Source organism: Pleurodeles waltl, chromosome 4_2 (genome assembly GCF_031143425.1).
Source record: "Pleurodeles waltl isolate 20211129_DDA chromosome 4_2, aPleWal1.hap1.20221129, whole genome shotgun sequence".
In the NCBI taxonomy this organism is placed as follows: Eukaryota; Metazoa; Chordata; class Amphibia; order Caudata; family Salamandridae; genus Pleurodeles; species Pleurodeles waltl.
This window is the reverse complement of record NC_090443.1, coordinates 340,543,976-340,570,476: the sequence shown is the minus strand read 5'-3', so window position 1 is coordinate 340,570,476 and position 26,501 is coordinate 340,543,976. Positions and strand designations below refer to the sequence as shown.

At 44.5% G+C, this 26,501-nt stretch overlaps 1 protein-coding gene across 1 annotated transcript in view; it reads right to left on the bottom strand.

Annotated features, from left to right (window-relative positions):
* Positions 1 to 10,297: 10,297 nt before the first annotated feature.
* GALR3 (galanin receptor 3) overlaps positions 10,298 to 26,501 on the bottom strand; it is a 114,133-nt gene continuing 97,929 nt past the window's right edge. The window contains exon 3 of the mRNA XM_069231387.1: positions 10,298 to 14,963. Within this exon, the coding sequence (XP_069087488.1) occupies positions 14,135 to 14,963 (829 nt within the window). The 3' untranslated portion in view covers positions 10,298 to 14,134. The remainder of the gene's footprint in view (positions 14,964 to 26,501) is intronic.

Sequence of the window (26,501 nt, the reverse complement as noted above, 5' to 3'; positions counted from 1 at the left end):
AGGAGCAGGCCAATGTGACTTCTGCAGCTGTTGCCCATCACAACTGAGACTGTTGGGCCATCGCCTGTGCAAATGAGATTGTTGGCTGTGTCTGTGACACCCCATATGTCAGGAAGGGGATAACAGAGACTGCTGGGGCCATCGCCTGGAGCATCTGACCTTATCAGGACTGTCGTCCGTATCTGTGACTCCCGTATACCAGGAGGAGGCCACTAACACTGTTGGACTAGCAGTGTGACGGAGGAGTCCTCAGCAACCTGCAGAGAGATTCAGGAACAAGTTGACAAGCCATCTGCAGGAGTGCCAATTTACTGGCAGGAACCATGAAGAAGAAGGAGCTACTGCACCCGGAAGCTGTCTCCATCTGCAATTGTTTCACCCACACCCACGTCAAAACACAGGGGGGATCCACACATATGCTTCAAAAGGGCCGAAAACAATGTCCAATGAGGTGAAGCCCAAACATCAGCGCCACAGGACCCACTCGTGGAGTCGGCAGCAGGGTCCCAATAACACTTCCCCCTCGCAGTCCCCCAGCTCCCGGAAGGGTCGTCGGGGTGCCACCAGGGCCTGCCTGGAGAAGCTCTGCATATATCTGATGACCGTAAGGAGGATGGCTCACCTCCCCAGACCACAATCCACACAGGTGACTCTGATTTGTCATGCAGCCCTGTGCTGTAATTCTCGAATACCTGCTTCAATGGCTACCACTTATTCTTCGTAGAGGAGGGGGATATTACCTCACATCCACCCATTATGTGATGAGTTGTGGGTGAGTTTACTTTGGTTGTGGTTTTATGCTGCAGAATTCTATGTGGGCGACAGATGCTTCTAGGAGGGATGTATGGGGTGGGGTTGGAGTTGGGGGGACGGGTCTTAAGTTGCATTTTGGGAGTTGTTACATGTTTTGTTTGAGTTATCTCTTAATTGACTTTTGAAAACACGTTTACACACAGATGCACCGCTTGGGCTCCTCAGTGTTTATACTGCGCTTTAGTAGGCATCGAACAACACACATTTCTACTCTGTGCATACCATGGGCTGAAAGGAGGTTACTTCCCCATCCCTCGCAACCACACCGCAATGACTGTCACCACTGTTATGATGGAGACCTTCAGAGCTCTATCCTGGAACGTAAACGGTCTGCTAGACCGGGTGAAATGAACAGCGGTGCTCTCATTTGCCTACCAGCACTCCCAGAACTTCTACTCCTACAAGAGACCCACTTTTTAGGTCATCACTGCCTGTTTTTGGCACGTAAGGGTTACAACAGATTTTACCATGCGGGGTACACCAGGGGCTCCAGGGGGGTGGCCATACTGCTGAGGAAGTCCTTCCCGGTAACTGTCTCCCACATGGTACGAGATCCACTTGGTTCACTCGAAGGACAAACCATTAACCTGGGAAGTGTATATTCCCCTCCAGTGGCCCTTCCATCCTTCCTTCATACTCTCTCCTTCCGCCTACTGGAATTACCACATGGCTACACTCTAATAGGGGAAGACTTCAACGCGGGCTTGATACCTGAGATAGACGCCTTTGGACCATCCTCCGCTACTCAACATACAAATGACCCACACCTCTCAGACCCGTCCACCTCTTTGGGACTATGTGACGTCTGGAGGATATAGCACCCACGACAGATGCAACACACGCACACATCTGCTGCCCACCACATCCAATCATGCATAGACCTGATCTTCATGCCTGCATTAAATTGTCGAGGTATTTACCAGGTACAAATCCGGCAGGGAGGCATTTCTGATCATGCCCCTTTGTGCTCTCCTTGGGCCTTCCGAGGGGGGCCCTCAACCCTTATGGCTTAACGCCTGGTACCTTCAAAATAAAAAGCACGCACAGGCGCTTGGGATTGAACTTAAGAATCACTTTGGCTGCAATGAGGGCTCATTGTCCTCCCCAGGCACCCTCTGGGCTGTCAGCAAGGTGACGATGTGAGGCTTCGCCAAGAGGTACCTTCGGAAGAGTGAGCAAACTCGATCACTCCAGATTAATGTCCTAGAAGCCCACACTTAGAAATGGAATTGTCTGGGAAGGCCAGTGAGACCACAGCTCAGGAGCTTAACCTCATTAGAGATTAAATACGTCACCATTACTTGGAGGCAGCCAAACACATTTGGAGGGCTACAACTGCTAAAATATATGGTTGGGGAAACAAGAAAGGAAAGCTTCGATATTGGTTACCCACCCACCAACAGACTCCCAGGATTATACCTGAAAACAATAACAAACTACAAACTCTACCAATGATAGAACAAACCTTTGCCCACTTTTACCGCTCACCCTAGGAAGCTCCAAGTACTAAAGATTACGTATTGTGCACACAGTTCCTAGCAGACCTATCTCTCCCCGCACTATCCCGACATGACGCAAAGATATTAGACAAACCCTTTACAAACACAGACAGGTGGAGCCTTAGTCACGATGACCGCCAAGAAAACGCCAGGTCCCGACGGTTTTCAACAGAATATTACACTACCTACAAAGAGCTTCTGATTCCAAGACTACTGCCCCCCTACCAAGAGGTGGAAGAGAATGATGTCTTCCTGCCCGAACTGGATATAGCCACTATAGTAGTGATACCAAAATCACAACCCCCACCCACTGCCTGTTCGCCATACTGCCCTATGTCTCTTCTCAATTATGAATTTAAAATATTAGCTACCATTCTGGCCATGCTGCTCCATTGTGTTCTTCCCATCCTGATACACCCGACCAATGTGATTTCATGCCGACACACAGCACACGCCATTGACTCTGACGTCTCCATGTGGCTCTGGTCCACTGACAACGACTAAAGCAGGATCTGGCACTCCTCTTTCTTGATTTTGAGAAAGCTTTTGACTCTGTGGACTGGGGCTACCTGAGGGCAGTTCTGATGCGCGCTGGATTGGGATCGCGTTTCTGCAGGATGGTGCAAGCCCTCCATTCTAACCCTACAGCAAGGGTGCCAATTAGCAGGATTCTGTTAGAGTCTTTTCCCATTAGAAGAGGTACCAGACAGCGGTGTCCCCTGTCACCCCTTCTGTTCACGCTTGCTATTGAGTTTCCAGCGCACCTTGTCCGTACAGATGGCCAGATCCAAGGCTGGACCTAGGGAGGGGATAAAGTGGATCGTATCACACCGTACGAAGATTATATCCTCCTCTACATGGCTAACCCAGCTGTTACAGACCAAGCATCAGGCCTCCAACTGAACCCTTCCAAATCAGTTTTGATGCCCCTATCGCCCAAGAGGGACTGCTTTGATTGGCAAACCAATATACCCATCCGTAAACTCAGTATAAAATATTTAGGCATGTGGGTGACCTTACTTCCGGAATTACCTGGAGTCTTAATCTGGAACCGCTAGTAAGAAAGGCTATGCCAAAGCTTGTAAAGTGTCAATCTCTCCCATTAAACGTGATGGGCTGCATCGCTCTTTTTAAAATTATGATTTTACCGCAGTTCCTTTATGTATTTCAAAATGCCCCACTCATTATACCCCAGACGTGGTTACAACTTCAAGACCATTCAATAATCTCCTTTCTTTGGCGGGACACTCGATCCCGACTGGCACTGCAAACTTGCCAACGTAACCCATATTAGGAAGGCTTGGGAATGACAAACCTTTATCTCCATTACTTAGCATCCCACCTAGTGGTGGTGCATGACTGGTTTAACAGTGGATGGTCTGACTCTGCCTTCATCCTAGAATTGTTACTCATGGGCTTTCCCCAAATCTGATCTATGCTGTATGGATCTCCAATCCCCAGGGATACCATTGTGATTACTTACATGGCCCGACCTCCTGAAGAGCAGCCTTAACGCATATTCAATGGGCGAAAGTGCTGACAAAACAAACCCCTCTCTAGCATGGCAACTGGCTTAAAGGGTCCACAAAACTCCAGGGCTTCAATAAATAGGACCTTATTGGGCTTTGCTTACTGGGGGACGTATGGTCTAGAACACACATGAAGTCGTTCCAAGATCCTCATCAGGAATACGCACTCATGTCTACTCAATTCTACAAGTAGCTACAACTACGTCACGCCCTTTGCACTCAATATCCACAGACCAACCCACTTCTGGATTTCAACCCTCTAGAAGCTAAACTTCTCATGGGATCAATGGGCAAGGGGAGAATATCCCAAATTTACTGCACACTCATTGCAAATACTCCAAGTGCCCTTTATTAACTTAGAGCCCGCTGGGAGGAAGACTGAAGAGACGCCTTAATGGCACCCAAAACACTTACGATCTCCTCTCTGCTACAGCTGATTCAACGTTATTACTTACATGGTACCTACCTGACACCACAGAGGTTACACAGGGAAGGTATTCTCTCTGAACCTGATTGCCCCTGATTCAGTGCCACACCAGCTACTTTTTTATCACATGGTTTGGTTGTGCCCCCAGATCCAGCACAATTGGTCCACCGTCACAGAGGAACTCACAAACATTTTTGGGGTGTAGAGGTTCCCTTATCCCCCTGTTGATTGTGTTAGGTGTCCAAGAGGGTGTGGATGGCACCAGAACTGAAAACACCTTTTAAGGAACCGCGTTACTCGTGGCCAAACGTAATATTGCGACTCACTGGAGAACTCCTACTGTCCCCACCGTAGCTCAGTGGGCCAAGGAGTAGACTGGTGCTCTCAAAGAAGTAAGTACTACACGAGGCAGGAGTCTGCCCCAAGAAACATGGGCAGGTATGGGGTAAATGGTTGGGATAGATCCTGTGACAATGTACTATGGGAGGAACAGAACTGTATTGATTTCATCATATATGTGCGTAAATCTGTATGCCTTAAAATGATTGATTACTATAAATTAACAATGTTTATGTACAGGTTTTTGCTTGTGTGTCCTTATGTTTATTCGCAAAAATGTATAAAATTGGTTATATAAAACAGAATTTTGGGAGACCCTCAGCTGACGCCCAAGCTTCTTCCCGTAGTTTCATCAGAGCATATCAGAAAAGGAGAATGGTTATTTAATCAAAACGCCTTAGCTAGCACAACCTTAATGCTAGGTCATATTTCAAAAAGAGGCCCTGTATGTTTTGCTTTTAGGTCTATATGGTAGGCAAGGCAAATCATTATATTATGGATCCCTGTGCCTCTCTCCAGCACCTTTGCTTCTACTTAGTTTCACACTATGTACTCTTATCAACTCACAGTCTTATAATTTGCTTTCTGGCACCTTCAGTTCTTTTTTTAACCTTGTAAGTACAAAACTACTAGTCCCAGATTAAAAGAAAAACTAGACTGAATGAGCTACTCTTGGAGCAGAATATCTCTGTAACACCTTTTTTTCACTCGGCAAAGCTTTCTGAAATGGAGTATTGAGCACAATCTCTAAAGTGCTGATCTTGTTTGTCTTTCTAAATCATAGTCTATCTCCTAGGTTTGTGGGATGTGCCACTGCAGTCCCTCTATGGTGGTAAGTGCATCAATCATACTTAGGTTGACCAGATGTTCCAGATCTAATGTTTTTCGCTATCTATCTTGGCAAAGTTCAGTGAACTTAGCAAATCCTGATTTTCAAAGAGGAACAATTGAGGCACATTTTATGTGTTTTGGCGCAGAGTTAGTTAGCAGCCTTAGCAGGATGTAATTTAACTCACATGATACTATGCGTAAACGTTGCATTCAATTCCGGGTAGTGCCTATTGTCTGTCTTCATATGTTAGTCAGCGGTGTCAATTAAGTTCAGCGCAAAAACAGTTGTCCTTCTTTTATGTTGCGCAATGTCCTAATGTCCTGGTTTTCAGTTTTCAAAATCTGGTCACCCTAACCTGAGGTCATCTCCTAAAATCTACTAGGGATTCAAGGTATAGCATGGATGAGGAGTGGGGGGCTTGTGAGGACGTGCAAGGGAAGGGGCAATGCCCTGACAAGCATGAGTTTGCTAGTCTTTAAAGTCTACATATGTGCATTATTTAGTGTTCTGTGCTTAGCATGTATCATAACTACTGCGTTTACACTAAGGATTATTATTGGACTGGACAATCATTCTATTGGGGTCACTGTGGGTATTATGAGCTATGAGCCCTTGCATACCTTGTTCCTACCACTCCAAACAGCTTTTGACTGCTTTACCTGCACTACCACTGAGAGTCAAGTGCAGAAAGGGTACTGCTTGGCGCAGTTACTCATGACCCATAGTATGTGGAGCCCCAGGACATCAAGAGTAAAAGTCCACAACCCCCGACATTAGGCCTATTAGCTCCTGCTTACCCGTGACCTTTTGAAAGGTGTTCCACCACCTGATTATTTTGCAAACGGACCATTGTTCCAATAGGTTGGTTCACAAAATAACAAATCGTAGTGGGTCGCAATTTGACCTACCTCAAATACTAATGAGGTAAGTCTCAATTTGTGACCCACTCGGATTTGCTGCCCTCATAGGAATGGGGGCCTGCTGGAGTCACAAGACCACTATGTGTGTAATTATTTTTAAAGAAATCTTGCCGTCCCTTAAAAATGTTTTGCCAACATTCACAAAGGGGAATGGGTGTGTTGAAGACCCTTTACTGTTTGCAAATTGTTCACTACTACCTTTGTGTAGCTGGTAAAATACTAATGTTTTGCAATCAGATTCTGGGTGTAAAACATTAATACATAGAATAATGAATAAGTATTTGAAACGTGCCCTTTCCCAATACTGAGTCTGATTGGTTCCCTAAACCCATTTAATGGATCAGAAAGCCTTTCCAAATCGTAAACTTGGTTTAGTACATTTAAAACAGGGTTTTTAACATTCACAAACCCTCGATTTTACCAAATTAGAGGGTGAGTGAACAATTAAGCCCTTTGTACATGAGGCCCCAAGTCTCTACTGCTACTGCAAGGTGTTTTATGTCGTGGTGGTGTCAAGAGTAACACTATCATCATCTTGTCTTTGCCACACCATATGTTTCTGAAATGCTAAACTTTAAAACTTTAATGAAGGAGCAGACCGTAATGCAACTAGTGTACTTTGTCGAAAGCAGTGCTTAATTTGTGCTTGTTGTTTCCGGTGCTGAGCACCAGCACTTATTTTTGAGGGCCGGCGCTTATTCTTCTGCCTCAAGCATTTGCTGCGAGCAAAAGACACATTTAGGAAAGACAGAGGATGAGAAAAACAAAAAATTGTCACAATGGGAGAAAGCAGAAAGCTGCAAGAGTGAGCTGAAGGAGCAGGGAGTCGCTTTAAATGTATTGAAGAGGCCCGAGATTGCTTCAGGATTACTCTGCCTCAGTATTCCGTGTTCCCACATTTAATTGCAGCAGCCGCGTGTTTAAGAGGAGGCCTTTGGGCATCGGCACGTTTTTATTTACAAATTAAGCACTGGTTGAAAGGCTTGCAATGGTGTTCAGGAAAGCTGAAGCATTGCACCAGTTGTGCTGTGCATCACTATGTGTAGATAGTGAAAACTGTCTGAAACAAGCTGTACTTTATGGCCAAAATGCCTGGACCAGGCATGTGGGTGTCCCTTCCGGTTATGGTCCAGTAGCCTATGAAATGAGGAGAAATGTGTCTGTGGGTGGTTAAGGATGAGTCCAATCAGGCGGTCAAACATGAGGACACATTGATTGCATAGCTGTATTTCAAAGGTGGATTTGACTGGCTAGCATCCTAATTCATGGTGAATTAGCACAGTTTCTATCATGTTGACCAGAAATGGCACAAGAGGCTGTGCTTCTGTTTCAGACTATTAGCAAAAGACTGGCGAGACACTAAGATGTGATAAAATAAAAAAGCGTACCTATCCTGGTGGCTTCATCTCAATGGCATAAACTAGTCCTTAGTTCCAAAGTTGCAGTCTCACACCAAACGGAAGCAAACGAGAAATTATGAGCCTGTGAATTGAATTGTTTGCACTTGTTCTGATGGGACTGCATAAGGTTTTGCCTAGCCAAATGGCGACATGGCTAAATAATGTTACAGTACGACATGATTTTTCAGCCTGGTGAACTACTTTGGAGTGCTTATATCTGGTGTGGCCACCATGGATTAACACTGGTTACAGAATCGATGAGCACTGTTGATAGAAGAGGATACGGATGACCAGATGTATAGGCCCATATTTATACTTTTTTAGCGCCGCATTTTGCGTCAAAAAACGACGCAAATGCGGCGCTAAAGAGGTATAAATATGGGCCATAGTGTCTTATGCCAATAAAGCTCTAACAGTGATAGTCATGGTGGAATTACTCCCAGAGAGTGAGGGATTAGGTTGTAAACTGCTGCTACAACCATTATTCTCTGTATTTACATGGAAATTATAACCAGTGACCAAGGATTACACCTCACTCAATTTACCATCTTCAATGTTACGTGCAAGGTGCAGTGAATGGAAACCAGCATTAGATTATCAGTGCTTTTAACTATTCCTATAGCATGGTGATGTGCAAAGATGACAATATAGTCTATGATGGAGAAAGGCTTGTGTAAGTTATTGGACATCCTTCACTCCCTTAGAGCCGTGTTCCAGTATCCTCTCAAGGCATTGGCCAGTGTCCACTAAGAGTAATGAGAGAGCGTGTCCTTCTGCCTGGATGAAGGCACAGATTACATGTTGGGTTTCAGCATATCTCTACAGCAAAAAGGGCATGAAATCTTCATAAAATCTCACCCTTAACACTTCACCTCAGCTGCCCCAGAACCGGATCACTGACAGAATACCGGAAACAGAAATATCGCATGGATGTAATATTTTGTCAAAAAAATCGAGGAACAAAATATCGAGAAGGTAAATGCAAATAGGTAAGTAAAGATTTACTGTTCTTAACTCCACATCTACGTAACTTGAAGATATATATATCGTCAAGATACTTACATGAAGAGTTATATTTAGTAAAAAATCTATAGAAATTTACCTTCACAATATTTTTGTCTCCTATATTCTTGACACGATATTTTGTCCCAGGATATTTCTATTTGTAATATTCTGTCTAAACACACCACAACTGAAACAAGACCTGAGATGGAAAAAGGAACCCTCACTTTTGACTGACCCCAGAGGCGACAGCACCACCAATAGAAGGACTACTTAGGTCTATGTTAATTAATGCCAATGATCTTGCCTTTCCAGCCTCTGCACAAGCACAGGGAGCAGGGCCAGCAACCTAGAAGAAACACAATCCAGGTACTTATCTTACCAGTCCAGTCACCACTGATGGAACCTCTAAGGAACAGACACTTGGACATAATCTCTCTAACACAGGAGTGTCAGAAGTTCTTGAGGGGCACAGGCCATCAAATTGAAACAGGCCCTTGGAAGGAGGAGAACCCATTTCATAGTTTCAAAGTATGTAGTGTAGGGAAACAGAAACATGACAGATCAGCATTTGGGACCATCTTTTGAGATCCACTGTGTTAGCAAATATATTGGAGTGCCAGACTGCGGTTCTCAAAAATTGTGGAACTTGGGAAATAATGAGCCAGTCCTGTTGTGTTCTGATGGGCCTGCATCAGAAATATGCACAATCACAAGACACAAGTCCTGGGTCTATGAGCTCACACTTGTGAGATTTTCTGTACATCCACAGGAAAAAGGTGTATAGAGAATGCCCTGCACCAATACAGGAAACACCATCTGGGCGTTTATAAAGAATAGTCCCTTAAAATTCACATCAACAACGCTTACATCACCAAGGAAAACAAGGTGTGGGTCCTAAAAAAGAGCAAACACCTAGGATTGGAGTCATCAGTCCCAGGACCACCACAAGGACCAACATCTGGTATTCAATAAGGCATGCACCTCACCAGCTGCTTGTTACTGCACGACCAAAAGCAACAGGACCTATGATCTGAATCTATGATGCATACCTGAGACTGACTTAAGCAGCTACTGCACCGCCAAAAGCAACAGTTCCTTGGATTTGAATGCATTGTGAACATTCAGAATGATGTCATCAGCCACTGCACTAACGCAAGCAACGTAACCAGTGATCTGAATACAGGATACACATCTCACATTCACCCCACCAGCCGCTGCACCACCACAAAATCAGAGTCTGGATCTATGGATATAGACCCAGTGGGTCTCATCAGCCTATGCTTAACCAGGAGGAGCAGGACCCGCGATACAGGAGAAAGCCACCCCAGAAGTTCCCATCACCATCCCCTCCAGCATTACAAGAAACTGAATGAGATTTGATTACACTTAACACCAAACACTTCACCAGCCATTGCACCACCGATAAAAACAGGGTGTGGGACTCACCTCTATGTCTGCGGGTAAAGTGTTAACTCCACTGAGATCAGAGTGTGCTCAGACAAAGTGTCTACAAAAATATCCAACAAAAATACGTAAATCTTCAGTCTTTATTTAAATAGGACGTATTTAGGCTCAAGAATACAGTTTACAAACATTTGTCTTTCTAAAAAATAGACTTTTCCAATACAAACATGATTCATTGTCCTTCTAGCCTGAACCAGGGGTGAGATTCGGGAAGAGGGAATAGGAAGGCCTCCTACTACCTCAAGGGATACTTCTTCATAGTACCTTGCTTTGGGGACTACAGGCCTCCCCCTTGAACACACTGCAGACGAGTTGCTGAATGTGCTATTGAAACTACAGCTGCATGAATGCACTTGTATTGAGGGTGGGGAAAGTAGCACCACAACTTCAAGAATGCACTAGAGTTGAGAATGAGGAAACTAGGACCAAGTACCTCCCCAGAACGCAACAGAATTGAGTGTGGAGAAAGTAGAGCCACATCCCCAAGAATACTATGGGATTGACTGTGGAAACTCCAGAACTACATATCCCAATGTAAACGTAGTGTAAAGGGGTAACATTGAGACTGTATACACCCCCCACTGGAATGCAAGATTTAGGCCGTTAGAAACCACTGGGATTGGGGGTGTGAAACTAAAACCACACCCCCAAACAACACACTGGACTCAGAGGCAGTAAAATTAGGACTGCTGCCTCTAATCCTCTAGGCCTCAATTGGGATTTAGAGCGGGCAGTGAAATTAAGACTGCAGGACCCAGAATGAACCACAATTAAAACATGTGTAAATAGAACTTTGTACATCCCAGAATGTACTAGGTTAAGGGTGGGTAAAAAAGAACCATAGATGATAGAATGCACTTGGATTGAAAGTTGTGAAACCAGAACTTTTCCCCCTGGAATGCACATGGGCTGAGGGTGGGAAAACTAGGATCAAAGCCCCAGAATGCACTAGGTTTTAAGGGCCAAGAAACTAGGATACTGCACCCCTCTCCTCGAGAATGTACAAGTATTGAGAACGGTGGAAGCAGAACAACATTCCCAATAGGCCTATTTGATTGAGGGGTTAGTGAACCCATGGTTAAAACTTTCATTTGCTGAAGAAGCTCATAAATCGCAAAATGCTCTGAGATCGGGACTAACCCCCCGAACAATCCACTGAGATAAAGGGTGGTGTAAGCAGGGCAGAAGCAAGATGCTTTCACACAGAATGAGCATGGAGGGTAGAACAATTATGTCTGCAGGACTGGGCATGTGAAAGTAGGACTGCAGTCCCCAGGTTGCCTAGGGAGTAAGCACAGAACTAAGACTGCAGCCACAGAATGAAGAAAGCATATTGGTTGACCAGTTAGTAAACCCGGGGCTAAAATCTAGGGTTGGAGGTTGTAAAATCAAGACTAAAGTCCCCAAACCTGCTGAGTTTGGTGAAACCAGGATTAAAATCATCCGAGAAGGCACTGGGATGAATGTCACCTACACCAGAATGTCCTATGGTTGAAGGAAGTAAAATTATGATTACAAATCCCAGACTACAACAGGACTGATCTAATCGCCATAAAGGCAATTTTGACCATACCCAGGATGCACTGTGACTGAGGACTATCAAGCCAAAAATATAAATTCCAGATGCACTGGCATAAAATCTGGAGTGTCAGGAGCTACAAAACCCAGAATACACTAGAGCAGTGGTTCCTAACCTGTGGTCTGGGGACCCCGGAGCCTCCTCAGGGGGTTTGTGGTTGCTTAGAAAATGAAATAATATTAACGGATTAGATCCCCAGCTTCCAATAATGACTCAGCGGGGAGGTGTCCCTTGATTCCAGTAATGATTCAGTGGGGGTCCAGTGATGATAAAGATGGGGTCCACAGAAGTCAAAAAGTTGGGAACCACTGCACTAGAGTGTGAAATGTGTATCCTACACAGCACATAGGGCTGGATGTTTGACTATCTTATCGCAAAACAATTGTCACAAATTGCAACCAATATTTTTATGACCAATAAACTTTTTTAAGAACATAGGAGGCTATGCAATTCTCATGAATATCAATGAGATAGGTTGCAAGTTGTGACTCACCATGTTCAGAGGCCTCACAGGGATGGTGGCTTGCTGGGGCTCGCAGACCACCATGTCTGTGATTGCTTTTTAAGCAAGCAACCTTTTTTTTTTATGCAGCCGTTATGCTTAAACCACTGCCCACTCAAACTTTTTTTAACATTCACAAAGCAGAAAAGGGTCCCAAGGGAACCCATTTCCTTTTGCAAATGGGTTTCCAACTTCTTGAGGTATCAGTAAAATATAAATGTTTTGTGACTAGATTTCGGTTGAAAAACACTGGTATAAGGAGATGCAGATTTGGTATTTGGATGGGACGCATACAACACTCCCTTACAGATAACAAATCATTATCCATTTGAAATCCCATATTAGGAGTCGGAAAAACTTTTCTGACTCCGAACATGGCATTATTACATAGGAAAAAGCATTTCAACAGTTGCAAATGCCTAAGTGGAGCTTTTGCAACCATTAAAATGCTTAGTAAATCTGCCCTCAAGTTCATGTGATAAAACCTGGACTTCAATATGCGTTTTGTGTGGGCTCTCCGCAATTGCACTGGTGGCTGTTTTTTTCTGGTTAAGACTTCATTAAATCACTAACCTCAGAGTTCATCGGGGTTAGCAAATGGATTCCACAATTCTAAGCAATTACTATTCCAGTGCTACCCACAGTGATTTCCAGCTGGGGAGCCTCAAAACACCAGACTTTAGATGGGTGACCTCCTGCCATTTCCCCAGGTATTTAACAATGTTTTGGGCACGTTTCCTGGAATTCCTTGTTTGCACCCCTTTAGATTGAAGGATTGTCTTCTATAAAAACAATTGGAGGACAGAAGTCTCCAGACTTTCTGCTTTGTTAGATCTATGGCCCTTCATTGATAGGAATACCTAAAAAACACCACCCTTTCTCACTTGGGGAAACAATTTGAACCCCATGGGCAGAGGGCTTCAAGATTTCCCCAACTGGGCTTGAGGAATTCTTTGGGTAGGAGGTTGTAACTTTCTAGATAGATTTCTGGTTGATTTTCCTGGAAAACCATCATTTGCAGTCTGCAGCTTTCCTTGATTTTCATGGCAGCTTCACAAAGGTGTGTTTTGGGCTTTTCCAATGTCCTGGCCAATATGTTTATAGAAGATTTCAAAATTGTTGCCTTCTCCGATGTGTGGGCACATCAATTCACTGACTGGATAATCGACCCATGGCTCTAAAGTTGTCCAGTCTGTGATAATTCACATTCCAGAACCTCTGGCTCCAAACTGGTCAGCACATTCAGAGCTTGCAATTCCACAAAATAGACAGAACCAGCTCCCTCACCCAACATCTCAAACTCTTTTAAAGGTTTTCTTTCACAGTCCCTAGAACTTGGCACAATATTTCCATCTTTTCAGTGAGATTCTGAAAGCAGTGGACGTACCCTTAAGGCATAAACAACGGGTAGGTTAAAGAACCAATGGGAAGAAGTGGGAGCCAATTCTCCACTGTGTTGATCTACTTATCACCTCATCAGAGTAAATAATGCTTAAAGATGAGCAACCCTTTAACTCTTTCACTTAGGGACTCTTCTGGGCTAGGTGCCCCCATTGGTTATTCTCAAGCGATATCTTTGGATTAGCCAAAGAAGACCTCCCATGTACAACTAACGATGTCTTCTCTACAATCAGGAACATTGCAGTACAAATTTGTGTCCTCCAAATTTCTCTTCGTGAACAGCTATGATTATCCAAACTGTAACTCAGCCAAGTAGTATGGAGATTTAGTGCAAATAGGTTTTCTGCTCTGACTGCACCATCCAGTTCCCTACTTCCACTCATCTTGACAACTTCTGCTCAAATCCTTCATGCTCCATAACAAGTCACTGGTCCTGGGCCACTGGGATCTCTCTATACGGTGTTAGACTCTTACGGCTTAGCCCATCCCCTAATAAGACACTGTCTCCCCCGTCTGCCCCAGAATCAGTCCGCGGCACCAAGCAGGCCCTGGCTCCACCCTCCTCTTGCACCTGTGTGACCTCAGTATTGTTGTTTCCAGGGCCGTAAAAGCCTGCTGCTGTAGGGTTGGTCACATTGAGCACATGGACCTTGTTGCCTGCCCCACCTCTCCTCCGCTTCTTCTTCTTGATTGGGCAAGTAAAGACCTGTCGGAACCTCTTGCGGAAGTGCTTGGAGATGAGAGCATAGACAATTGGGTTGAGGCAGGAGTTGGCATAGGACATGCAGTGAGAAACCAAGCGGAAGGCATAAGTGGCCCGGTTGAATGGGAACTGTCCAAACCAGAAGCAGAGGATGACCAGGTGGTGGGGCAGCCAGCAAATGCAGAATAGCACAGCCACAATGATTATCATCTTGGTCACTTTGCGCTTAGCCTTCTTGGACTCAGAGATTGTCTCGATGGGATCCACGGATGTCCATAGGAACTTTATGGTCCGTACGTATGCAAGGCTGAGGATGACCACTGGGATTAGGTAGCCGAAGACGAAGGTGCAGACGTCCATGATCTTGCGGCGCTCATCCTCCCAGGCTGGGATGCAGATGGGTACCCCGTGGTAATGGATGATCTGGTAATAGCTGAGGTAGGGCCCAGAGAAGAGGATGGAGATGGCCCAGATGACCACGATGGCAGCCAATGCATTCCTGGAGGTGCGTAGGTCCCGGGACTTCAGTGGGTAGCGGATAGCCAGGTACCTGTCCCAAAAAGAAGGGTTGAAACAAAATACACAATTAGAGATGTACTATTTTACATTACAAACTCTATCAAATAAGATACATGACCGGCATTAGAAGTCCCCGGGAGGGCAAGGAACAAAATACATAGCTGGATGTGTGACAGTAACCAGGTGCCTCGACGTTCTACACAGCTAGCCACAGCTCCTATTGTGGGTGAGCGCAGACTTCTTGTAGTTTGGCGACCAAAAATCCTGCACTAGATAACCCTAAATTCCCTGTGCAATGAGAGATAAATCTGATGTAAAACGGGTGACAAGTAAAAGACCTGAAGGCAGTTACACATCTGTTGACAGTGTAACTGCCAGAGATCTAGACTGCTGAAATATACACTCTCCCTGTGTTATTAGGATACAGAAAGTGACTAAAGGCCCCCTCTCTTATGGGGTAGAGTAAGTTTTTACTGGCTGACTAAGCACTTCCTTGAAGCAGGTTCACCATAACCTCAGTGCCCCCACAGATTTCGTAGTGTCCTCTTCAATGAAGTAGCTAATCCATTGGCAAAATATTTACATACACGTTAATGCGGGTTTCACATATTGAAAATAAGGTCTATTCACCCTCATCTTCACAAGGGTTTAAGATTTTAATGGAGTCTTGCTGAATGCAAGCCAGTTTTTAGTTTCAATTACCTGTAGAGTAGTCCTCATTGTAAGTCCTGTACTGCTTTGCAATGTTTTCAACTGATGTCCCTTTGGTTAAGAATGGTAAAGTGAATTGCGGCAGAGGGCTGCACGGTATATGGGGCCTGATATGCGAAGTGTGTGGGACAGAACTTTCTAAACTTTCTTAGAGTGGTCCGGTCTGGTGTCATCAGGACAATCTAAACCGTTCCAATTACAAGTCATATTTAGCTAATTAGTTACTATCATTCGGGAGGCTACCCAACTCAGAAGTTTCAAGAAGCACCAACCTATGTGCGACTGCACAGCACTGAGAACCTCCTGTCAATCTTTGAAACGAAAATTTGGGAGAATATAAATTATCTTGGAAAAATCCCTGTACAACCTATGGCACCACCTTTACCAGTCTTTTATTTTTCCTTCTACAAATCTTGATAAACTGAGGCGGTAATGAAGGTCGCAAACAGAATCAAGAAATTACACCTACTGGCTGATCCCTAGCCTGCTTCATGGCCATCACCACTAATTATAAGGTTCTCATCAGCACATCCCTTGACAAGGGGCTAATAATAACACTACTAATAATAACACTACTAATAATAACAATAATAATAATAATAGCTATTTTGTACAGTGTTGTAACTAACAGATTTACTATTCCCTAAAGGATTCAAACGTGTGACCTTCAGATAATCGCATTTGTCAACTCACTGTGCCATCCTCAAATACCTGAAGCATGGGGTAGTCACACCACAGCTGAAGAAATCAATGGCAGACCCTGAGGTCCAGGGGTGTTTCTGATCTGCCCAGTTCCAATATATTCCTGGACAGGGACTTCGAAAGAACTTCCTGATTATACACGGATCATCATAATCTACCCTACGAGGGCCAATTAGGAATCAGACCTATTATAGAAATAGAAACATCATTACCCATCATTAGAGATTACCTCTTCCTAACATCAGATAAAGGCTGCTATGATGTATTTCTTGTCTCTGACCTAACCCCAGCATATGACATAGCAATCCACTGCACCCTAGTAAAGGACTAAAAAAGTGAATTTCAGTCAGAGACACTGCGTTGCACTAGATACAATTGTTCTGCCGCCCTGGAACTTTACTGATTAGAATTGAGTTTGCAAGTCCACAAGTTCGAATGTCTCCAAGGTAGTGAAGTGTCTTGCAGGCTCAACTGCACAAGACCCAAGGGGTTATACCAGCACATTTTGAGGCCTCAGTGGCTCCGTGACATGTTTTGGACATTCAGGACTCCAACCTGCTGAGTGGTCTTGTGATGGTGGGGTGGTGTGTTCACATCGTAGGCCTGACAGCTAGACTGGATGTAAGCATCTGTAGTTTAATCCGTGTAATGGTGGTGAATAGGACATGCTAATGCTATCACATCAGGTGTAAAGTGGCACAATAAAGGAAGGCTGATGGAGTTTGAGGCGATAGGACTCAAAATGGCATGTTCCATATTTAGGCACACCACAGAGATGACGGCCGAGTCTTAGCCTTGGAGAAATTAGGAAAAGGGAGTGCAGAGAACATGCATAACACACCAATGAGAACTGGGAGGTTGTATAAAGAGACTCTTAAGATGGACCCTTCTCCTTAGCTTTCAGGTTTACCCACTGTATGCATCTGATTATATTTCATTTGATTCTTGAGGAGAAGAGAAACGCAAGGAAAATGTCAAAATTGGTCCCTTGATGAGTGTGCGACTACAGGGAGATGTTTCTTCTCTTACTCTCATGTGACATACATTTAAATAAAACAGGGAAATCACTGTGATCGTTAATGAAACAAGAGTGTGTCAACTGCATGTTCCAAGTTCCCCAAGAACAACATCATCTGAGCTTCTATACACTCTTACCCCCAAGTACTCAATTGCTTGTTTCACTTAGTCTAGTTTCTGAGTTAGCTCAGTACTTACAGCATTAGCACCTGAATCAGTAAGTGGGAATATGCTTGATGTAGCTCAATTGGCTTGTAGTCCTCAAGCGAAGCCAAATCTGTCTAGCTCTTTGAGCTGTACTGGAAGACTTTCCCTCACATCTCTCGAGTACAGGAGCATGTCATTCGTTTATGACAAAATAAAATGTGTAGCTGCACACCAGCATCCCTACTTGCTCACTAAGGGCCACATGTACGTACGTTTAGCGACTCGCAAATGGGTCGCAGCGCTAGTTACGACCGTGCAAAAAAGCTAAATGGTAAGTATAAACAACATTTCCGAATCCCAAATAGCGATGTGAACAATTACCGAATTGCAAATGCTTGCGACTGGATTTTATGAGTCACAAATAGGAAATAGCAATTTGCGACTAGCAAACCATATGTTCAAGGAAGTCGCAAACTGTGACAAGTTTCAAATAGTCCATTTTGTGCATCCAGTTTTCCACTGATTCAGAACAAGTGGTAAGCAGATTCAAAGTATAAAAGCAGACCCAGAAGCCATCTGGGTTTTCCACAATGGCTGCATTCTACATGATTGCATGGACGAGGTGATTCCAGGCTGCCCAGCAGGGGAGGAGGAGGCTTAGACAGGAAAGGATATACACAACCAGGCTGACCATATTTCAACAGACTGAGGAGGAAATTAATGAAAAATATAGGCTGAGCAGCACAGTTATCTTAGAGCTCATAGAACTGCTGAAACCTCAGCTAGAAAGCCATTACCCTGCGCAGCTTCTCCATCCCCACACGTGGGCAAGTGTTGTAGTCACTGCACCTTTTAGACTCGGGTAGCTACCAGGGGATGATTGCTGTTGCTGGCAGGGTGCCCCAAAGAGCCGTGTCACGTTTCTTCAGACGGTTCTTTGATGCCATATTCACACACATGCTCAACTACATTTACCTTCCTAGTAATGCGGAGGAAATACACAACCCCAATGTGAACTTCTAGAGAATTGGAAACTCCCCCATGTATTTGGATGTGTGGATGGGACACATGTACTCATATGTCCTCCTGCAGCTCTGGAGTATGAGTTCCGCAATAGGAAAAGTACTCAATCACTCCACATTAAAGTGGTATGTGATGCCCACAATGTCATTAACGATATAATGGCAAAATACCCAGGGAGCACATACTATTTACTAGGTACTGTGTAATAGCAAACCTATGTCACAAATATGTGTCGGTGCATAACCAGGTAAAGCCATGCTCACATTTGCTGTTTTGTTACACAGATGACAGTGCATATGCATTGAGGCCATGGATACTCACCCCATCCCTATCACCCGCAAATCAGAACGAGAGGAGCTACAACATTGTACATCGGCACACCAGAGCAGTCATTGAAAGGACCTTTGGCATGTTAAAATCGCATTTCAGATGCCTGCACATAAGTGGAGGTGCACTCCAGTATGCCCTGGAGAGTGCAAGCAAGATTGTGCCTACATGTGCCATCCTACACAACATTGCAACCAGGCGTGGGCTACATCTCACCACAGATGACACAGAATCTGAGGATGAGGAGCAGGAGCCACCACTATGACAGCCAGGGGATGATAGCATCGCAATGGAAGGCAGAGGGCGACGGGATCATATTGCAACCCATTACTTTGCCAGGTAAGTGACAGCTGACAATGCCCTCACAAATGTCAAACACACATAGCCAGGCTGTCCTAAACAAACATCCTTAAATGTCAGGATAGCTTTGTGTGAATAGTAATACAGTGGCATGTACCAATAAGGCAACAAAATTGGGGTTATACCACGTAACATTTTCTAGCCATGTGCATTAAAAAAGCCAAACTTAGTATATCACACCCTCCTACGGCTATGACCACCATGGCCTGTGCCTGGTTGGTCCACAGATGTCTGGCAGGCACTGCCACATCGCAATATGCGGGCATCTGAGGTGGAACTGCTGCTCACACTGGATATCTCCTCACTGTCCTAAGGGAGTGTCACCAATGCCTCTTGCTGCATGGGAGGTTTGTAGTAGATCTCCAGCTGCAGTAATGGAGTCTAGTCCCCTGGCCACATCTTAAGCAAAATGATCCAATTCCACCTGGACTGTGCCTATGCATCGCAACAGGCATATTGTAGTTGTGGCTAGACGGCCAATGGACTGACTCAGCCAGTCCATCCATGCAGCAGTGCTGCACTCATGGTGCCTTACATGGGCACGACCTGCCACCATTTCCCTGCAATAGGTCATTGATGGCAGTGGGGCGGCTAACCATGTTGCCATTCTTGGTGGCCAATTGTGTTTCCACATTCCCAAATCCCTGTGTTAGAGTCTGTTTCATCTGCTGTAAATTTCTGTTCATTATGCGCATCATGCGCCAGACAACGACGCCTTCTATGCCCACACCCTGCATTGCTCTGTGGGTAGCTCTCACCCATCTTTGGACAGGGAGGCAGGATTAAATCCTTATTGTCCAATTCTGTGTCCTCTATGGGTTCAGGGTCATTGCAAGTTTGGGTTTGTGGCAATGCTGACTGCCTCCTCTGCTGCCATGTTGGCATCATCACCTCCTTCTGCATTGGGGTCATCGGTGGATACCTGAGGGAGACCTGTGGGAGACAGGGGATAGACTGTCAGTACCTCTTAGATGTTTGGCTCATTAAATTTAAATTACATCACTATTTTGACTACTGGACTACTTTACCCATAATGCACTATACTTGCACTGGTCTTTTAGGCATGGAATTTCCTGAATGATGCATGCTTTTGTGAATTGAGGTTCTGTGCGTACTGCCTTGAGAAGTGTGAAAATGTGATATGTGCAACCTACGTTTAGAGGTTCCTGGTGCTGATCTGTCCAGGTCCCCTATACCCAGGACAGCCTTCGGCTCTAGTGTGTGGTCTCCACCATACTTTTGATTACTGTGGGTGGTGGTACTGTGGATGGTCCACCACCTGTTCCACTGGCCTCCTTTATCTGCTCTGCAACCTTTACTTTGGTCCTTGACCTGAGGTCATACCACCTTTTGCGCATTTCATCAATTGAGCAATGGCTGACTTCAATTGCATTAATTTTGGATTGTATGTCCATCCATATTTTTTTTGTAAGTCAGGTACAGTCATTGCTGCCCTCCCAAACAACACATCATGATGTAGGTAACACTCCTCAGTGAGGACTTCCAACCCTTTTTCAGAGAATTTAAACTTTCTCTTCCTCCCTGTTGTGTTTGTCTCCTTTGTTTGGCTTGCCTTGGCTGCAGTTGCTCCTCTCTGCTTGATGAGTATCTTCTGTGTGAGCCTCCTAGATTCCTCCCACACTCATGAGAGGCACTTCCTGGTTCAAGGTTCATTACCCAGCAATAGTAAGTGAAGTTGCTCTAATTGCAACTCACAATCGCAAAGTGCGCGTCCGGGTTGAAATCTGTGATTTTGTAACAATCCCATTTGCAAATTAGGTAATCACAATTTGCGATTACACAAATTGCGATGGAAGACTGTACCAAATTGCTGAATTAGTGGTCACTTCCTACGTACATTTCGATTTGTGAGTCGGTAATTGCGATTTGCATTGATTCGCAATTACCAACTCACAAATTTTAATTTACATACGTGGCCCCTAGTCTTCTCATGTGTCATGCCAAGGGCTCCACTGTTTGTGTGAATAGGAGTGGTGACAATCGGCAGTCGTACCTGTCTGGAGCTGCGTTGTGGGAGCTGTATAAAGCAGTTGAACCCACATCTTCATGTTGTTACCAAATCCCACATTTCATAATACTGCTTCAAAGTATCCCGAGTATAAGGAGTTAGGCGCTTTTTCCATATCAATGGAGGCCACTACTGCCCATGTAATCTGCCGTCAAATACTTCTGATTACATGAAGTAAGAGCCAGATAATAGTGACTGCTCCTACCTGGGATGAAACCACTCTGTCGTGATAGACAATAAGGCTGTCACTATACTATATCCTAGCACTTTCCTCAGTATTTTACAATCTAACTAAAGAAGTGATGATGGCCTATACGAGCCTGTGTCCAGTGGGTCCCAGTCCAGCTTCGTCAGCACCACTATTGTGGCCTCCCGAGAATTCTGCCATGTACCTACTCATTAAGTGCTGGAGATGTTGCCCTTTGGACACCTTGTAGAACTACAGAGTAGCCCATCATTCCCTGGCGTTTTACGCATAGCCAGCTGTAACACCAATGTGGCCTCTTCTAGAGTTATCCATATTTCTAATTCTACTATTTTGTCAGGTGCCAGGTGTAATTTTGATTTTTTTACTGAATAGTTACCCAGTGCCATATTTACACTCTGCAATGATGTGTACAAGTGCTTGCCTAATTTCGTGAAACTCATATTAGCCTCAGATTGTATGCTGACCTAGTGTCAAATGATGATAATGCTCTTCACGTTCAAGGCACTTTTGTTACTGGGGACCGGTTATGTAGAAGTGCAGCAGTTTTAAAAACACTGCGGAGTTCCCTGTACTTCTAACAGCTTCAGGGAACAATTTAAGTGCCAAGATAACTCTGGTGGTTAATTTACCTGTTGGAGCGAGATTGGGGTTTTGTCTAGTGGCAGTTTTGACTCATCTAAGGTAACGCAGAGGGTTAATATGCCTGTTGCAAAGAATGTGTACTATACAGATCACAGAACAGTATTTTATGTGCATAGCTCAGTGGGATACAGCTTTTGTCACAGAGATCCTTTTGTTACTATGCAGTGCATATGTTACAATCATAATCTAGCACAGTGAGGTATGATCTGTCAGCAAAGAGCTGCATGCAAACTGCATGGTACAGGTTAAAACGTTATGGTTTTTCCATCTTTGATTATCCTAATTTTGCTAAAGAGGGTTTGATCAGGTAGAAATAAATAATTTTGAAGGTCAACCCTAACCACTGTGTTACGTTCTGAATCCTGAGTTTATGCTTCTCCAGACGAAACACTCTTAAAAATGCCTACTGGTTGCACCCTGTAGTCTCCTTTGTCAACATCTTTGTAGTTCTTTGCTTGCAGCATTCTCACAAGATGATCTGCTACTACTTTGAAAGAAAATGGATGTACAATATGATAGGGTTGGGGCCTTATCATGCAATACACTTGCATTTGTCTCCTTGAGTTCAGTCAGACTTATTTACTTAACCTTCAGCTCCACCCCTTGGTAGCTATGGCACAGAACAGCAAGGTTTAGCAAAGGAACAATGTGTACATTATTTACCAGATCCAAACAACAGAATAAGAAAGTCAGCAAACACAACAACAATTTATAATACATAGAGTACATTTTAATTAATTTTTAGAGTCCTTGATGGCTACAATTCTCCAGATGGTTCCAGAGATATGAATTATTAAAGCATTTACAAACTTTGACATCAAGGGCGAACAAGAATTGGCAAGTCAAAACTTTGAATATTTTAAAGAGTTTGTAACACTGTGTTCGTCAACTCCAACCCGGATTCAGTGACCAAATCTGACAGGATAGAGGTCTAGGAGTCCCAAAAGGAATCTTTGGACAGTTACCTGGCCACCAGAGCTTTTATAAAGTGAGTTCCAAACTTTACAGGACAACTGCCATTGGCATCCATGGAGTGGTCCTGGTGCTGAGGGACTTAGGCTTAATGATGCTCAATGAATGCTCCAGATGCTTTGCAGTCAATGGCGTGATGAAGTTCAGTCAAGTCCTGGGTCCACAGGTGTGTGGGGGTGACTCCGGCCATGGATCTCAGGGTCCAAAGATGTCCTCTATGCAGGGGTCAAAGGGCTACCAATGAAGACCTTTCGTTCGTGCAACACAATGGTCACGGTGCAAATATTTGGTGGGGGCTAGTGCCCCTTGGTGTGGACGAATCCGGTCACAATGAACACTCACGGGTCCAGCAGACTCGGGTGCAACCTCTGGCTATTCCCCAATTGTCTGCCGAAGTGTATGGCATTGGATACGGGCAAAACAGCTGCGAAGGCTACCTGGAATGTGGTTTGGGCTCTTCAATCTTCGATGCCTTGAGTGCCGCTTTGGGAGAGACAGCCAACTGACCTTTGGAGTCTCTCCTTCAGATTGGGGCTGGGAATCAATTTTTCCCCAAGCCATGCACACAGAACAGGGTCCAAGCTCTGCAGTAGGTGCAGTTACTCTGATGTCACAGCCTCTCTTCTGTGCTTCTAACGGGAGCAAGGTGGTCTTCTTCTCATCCTTTGTCCAAATCCAGAGAGTACTGAAATCTCGGGTGCCCATTATATCTCAGGAAAGTGCCTCAAAGGGACAATGCGGTCACTAGCCAATGGGCTAGTAGGTTCCCTCCTATCTGGTGACACAGTTCCAGTAACGTGGCATCTGGATATCGCATAGTGCATTTTGCATGCCAAAAACAACATGGCCAAAGTCTTCCTCAAGTGTGAGGACCTTGGTTGCCCACTTATTAGGGGTGTGACTACCATGGATGCACAACCATGGAAAACTGGTTCTGAAACAAGTTTTCCCATCCTTGGCCCTGGCTCTACCTTGTCTGGGGGGAACAGAAGGCTTCCTGCACAGGAGTGTTGTCACAGCTACCCTTCAAAGGCAGCATCACCCTTTGATGCCTGCATTTTAGGTTAACACACTTTGAAGCCCATCCTGTGGGAGGGGGTCACACCTACAGTGCAACAACAGCCTTTGTTCCCAGCCTGGGAGTCGTTCACTTGTCTCCACAGGTAGGCAGAAACCTGTCTCAATTCCAGTGCCTCTGTAAAGTCACTGGACTAGCTGGGTCAAAGAGTAGAAACGTTCATAAAATGGGCCAACATTAAATTGGACATAGATATATCAACTGCATCACTGAGTCACTTTTGATGTCCCCTTTAATTTGATACCTTACTTGGCATGGTTAGGTAGCCTTTGTCAGAAGTTAGACGCATTGGAGTGTCAAACATTATCTTTGCATTTAACTTATAAGACTATGTAACTGTCTTCAACAAACACCAGCACTTTAGGACTTTGCTGCATAGACATATTAAAAATATATGTCTATCTTAACAATATGAAGCTCCGTGCCTTACGGCTTTATAAGCCTGCCTTAGTGGAGACATATGCAATGTCAACTGAAAGTCATGTTTTCACTTTGTCACAGTAAGAGTGGCACAACCAGTGCTACAGCTCTTGTGTGGACCGCCAGCCTTACATGCCATGGGTACCTGAATAACATATATTAGGGACATATACTAAGTCAGCACATGCCAATTGGGGGCACCCAATTAAACAAATCATTTTGAAAAAGAAAGAACACTGTCACTGAGGTCTGGACAACAGGAAGACAACAGCAGCTAATAGTCCAAAATTGGGCAAAAAGTTGAGGGAAACCTGCAAAAAGCCTGTTTTCTTACACACCTCTTGCTGAGACATGAGAGTCTCTATTCAACTGGATCTCAGTCAAAGTCCTTAAGGTCGTTACAGCCACCACTGTCTCTCCTCCTGCGCTTCTGCCACTTGATCAGGTGTTGGCCCACTGCGTGTGCTTTGATGGTCTACCAATGTCTCCTTTTTCGTTGGTGCAGGTCAGGGTCTGATTGCGTTTATATGCCACTAACTATTTTTTTTATCAGCCAGGTCGTAGACTAGACTAGGGCCTGTAAAAAATAATGTCTTGCAGCCATGTATTATTTTAAGTTTCACTGGAAGAATAGCATGTATCTCAAATTCATGATATGCAACTTTGCTTTGATGTCTCTGAATGAGTTCTGCAGTTGCTGGACTGCTGCAGTCTAGTTTGGAAACAGCAGAAGTTTAAAGTGGTCCATAACGATTGGCTGATTAGCAAGTGCCCTCCTAAATTACAGATCATAATCTTTAAAATGCAAGCGTTTTCCCACAATCTTCCTCGATGGAGCACCTTGCTTCGGGGCCATCAAGAGGAGGCTGCTGTGATTTCTTTCCACTCACTGCAAAGTAGTTGGACAGCCCTTCCATTGCTGCATCATTATTCAGTCAATTTTCCAGGTAGAGTTCCACACCCCTACTTTCCTTGTCTTAGAGGTAGCTCAAAAATTCATTGAGTGTTCTGGCGGGAATGTCCTTCAGCATCCTGGGCTTGGTACATCTAATCTTCTCAAGCATGTCTGCTGCTTCTATCTTCAGTTCGTTTAATTCAGATGTGAATTCTGCTAGGTTAGACTCCACTCGGGTTCTGCCCTGTGCCAGTTTTTTTCTGGTCTGCCGTTAGAAAACTTAGGTCCATCGCTACTGGGTCACTCTTACTCTCTAGGATCGATGTTGGTGACTTACATTGCATGTACAATAGAATCCAGTTTGATCTATGAGCAGTGGGGTACTATTCAGGTGGTCCATTCTTGAGCTGCTTAGATTTTCCCATTTTTATCCCCTCTAGCATCAAGGCATATAACCTGGGACTCAACAAAGCAAAGGTGCCAGCTTTGTCTGTTGCTGTCAAAATGTTCAATATGGCTTATTGTTGCATTTCCATGTATGTTGTGGACTGCCTCCCAACTTGTTTCTTTTTTTAAGTCTAGGCCTGAATTTCTCCTGTCTGTACAAGTAGCCTTTTAAAAAGTTGGTTTTCACGTGTCCATTGTGCTGTAGCCTACTGCTGCTTAGTGTGCCCATTCCCCCGGCGACTCAGGTCTTTCATCCAACTACTTGGAAGCAGTTTGTTACATTCTTCAATTGCACTGTTTTTACAGGGGATCTGTTAACCCTATGGGGCTGTGGATGTTCCTCATTATCTAGGCCCCCAGTGCAGTATCAGCTTTCTGTGCACTATGAGCCTATTTCACAGTTGAGATTCCTTTATTTATTTTTGCCCTGGAGGCTCAGTTTCTGGTTCCAGATGGGGCTAGCAAGCTGCCACCATCTTCATTTGGAGTCTTGGTTGACGCTCACTTGTAGATACAGAGAAAGAATGGTACAGAACGCTTTATCATCCCCATAACATATAACACAGTGCCAAATTTCAATATATCCAATTC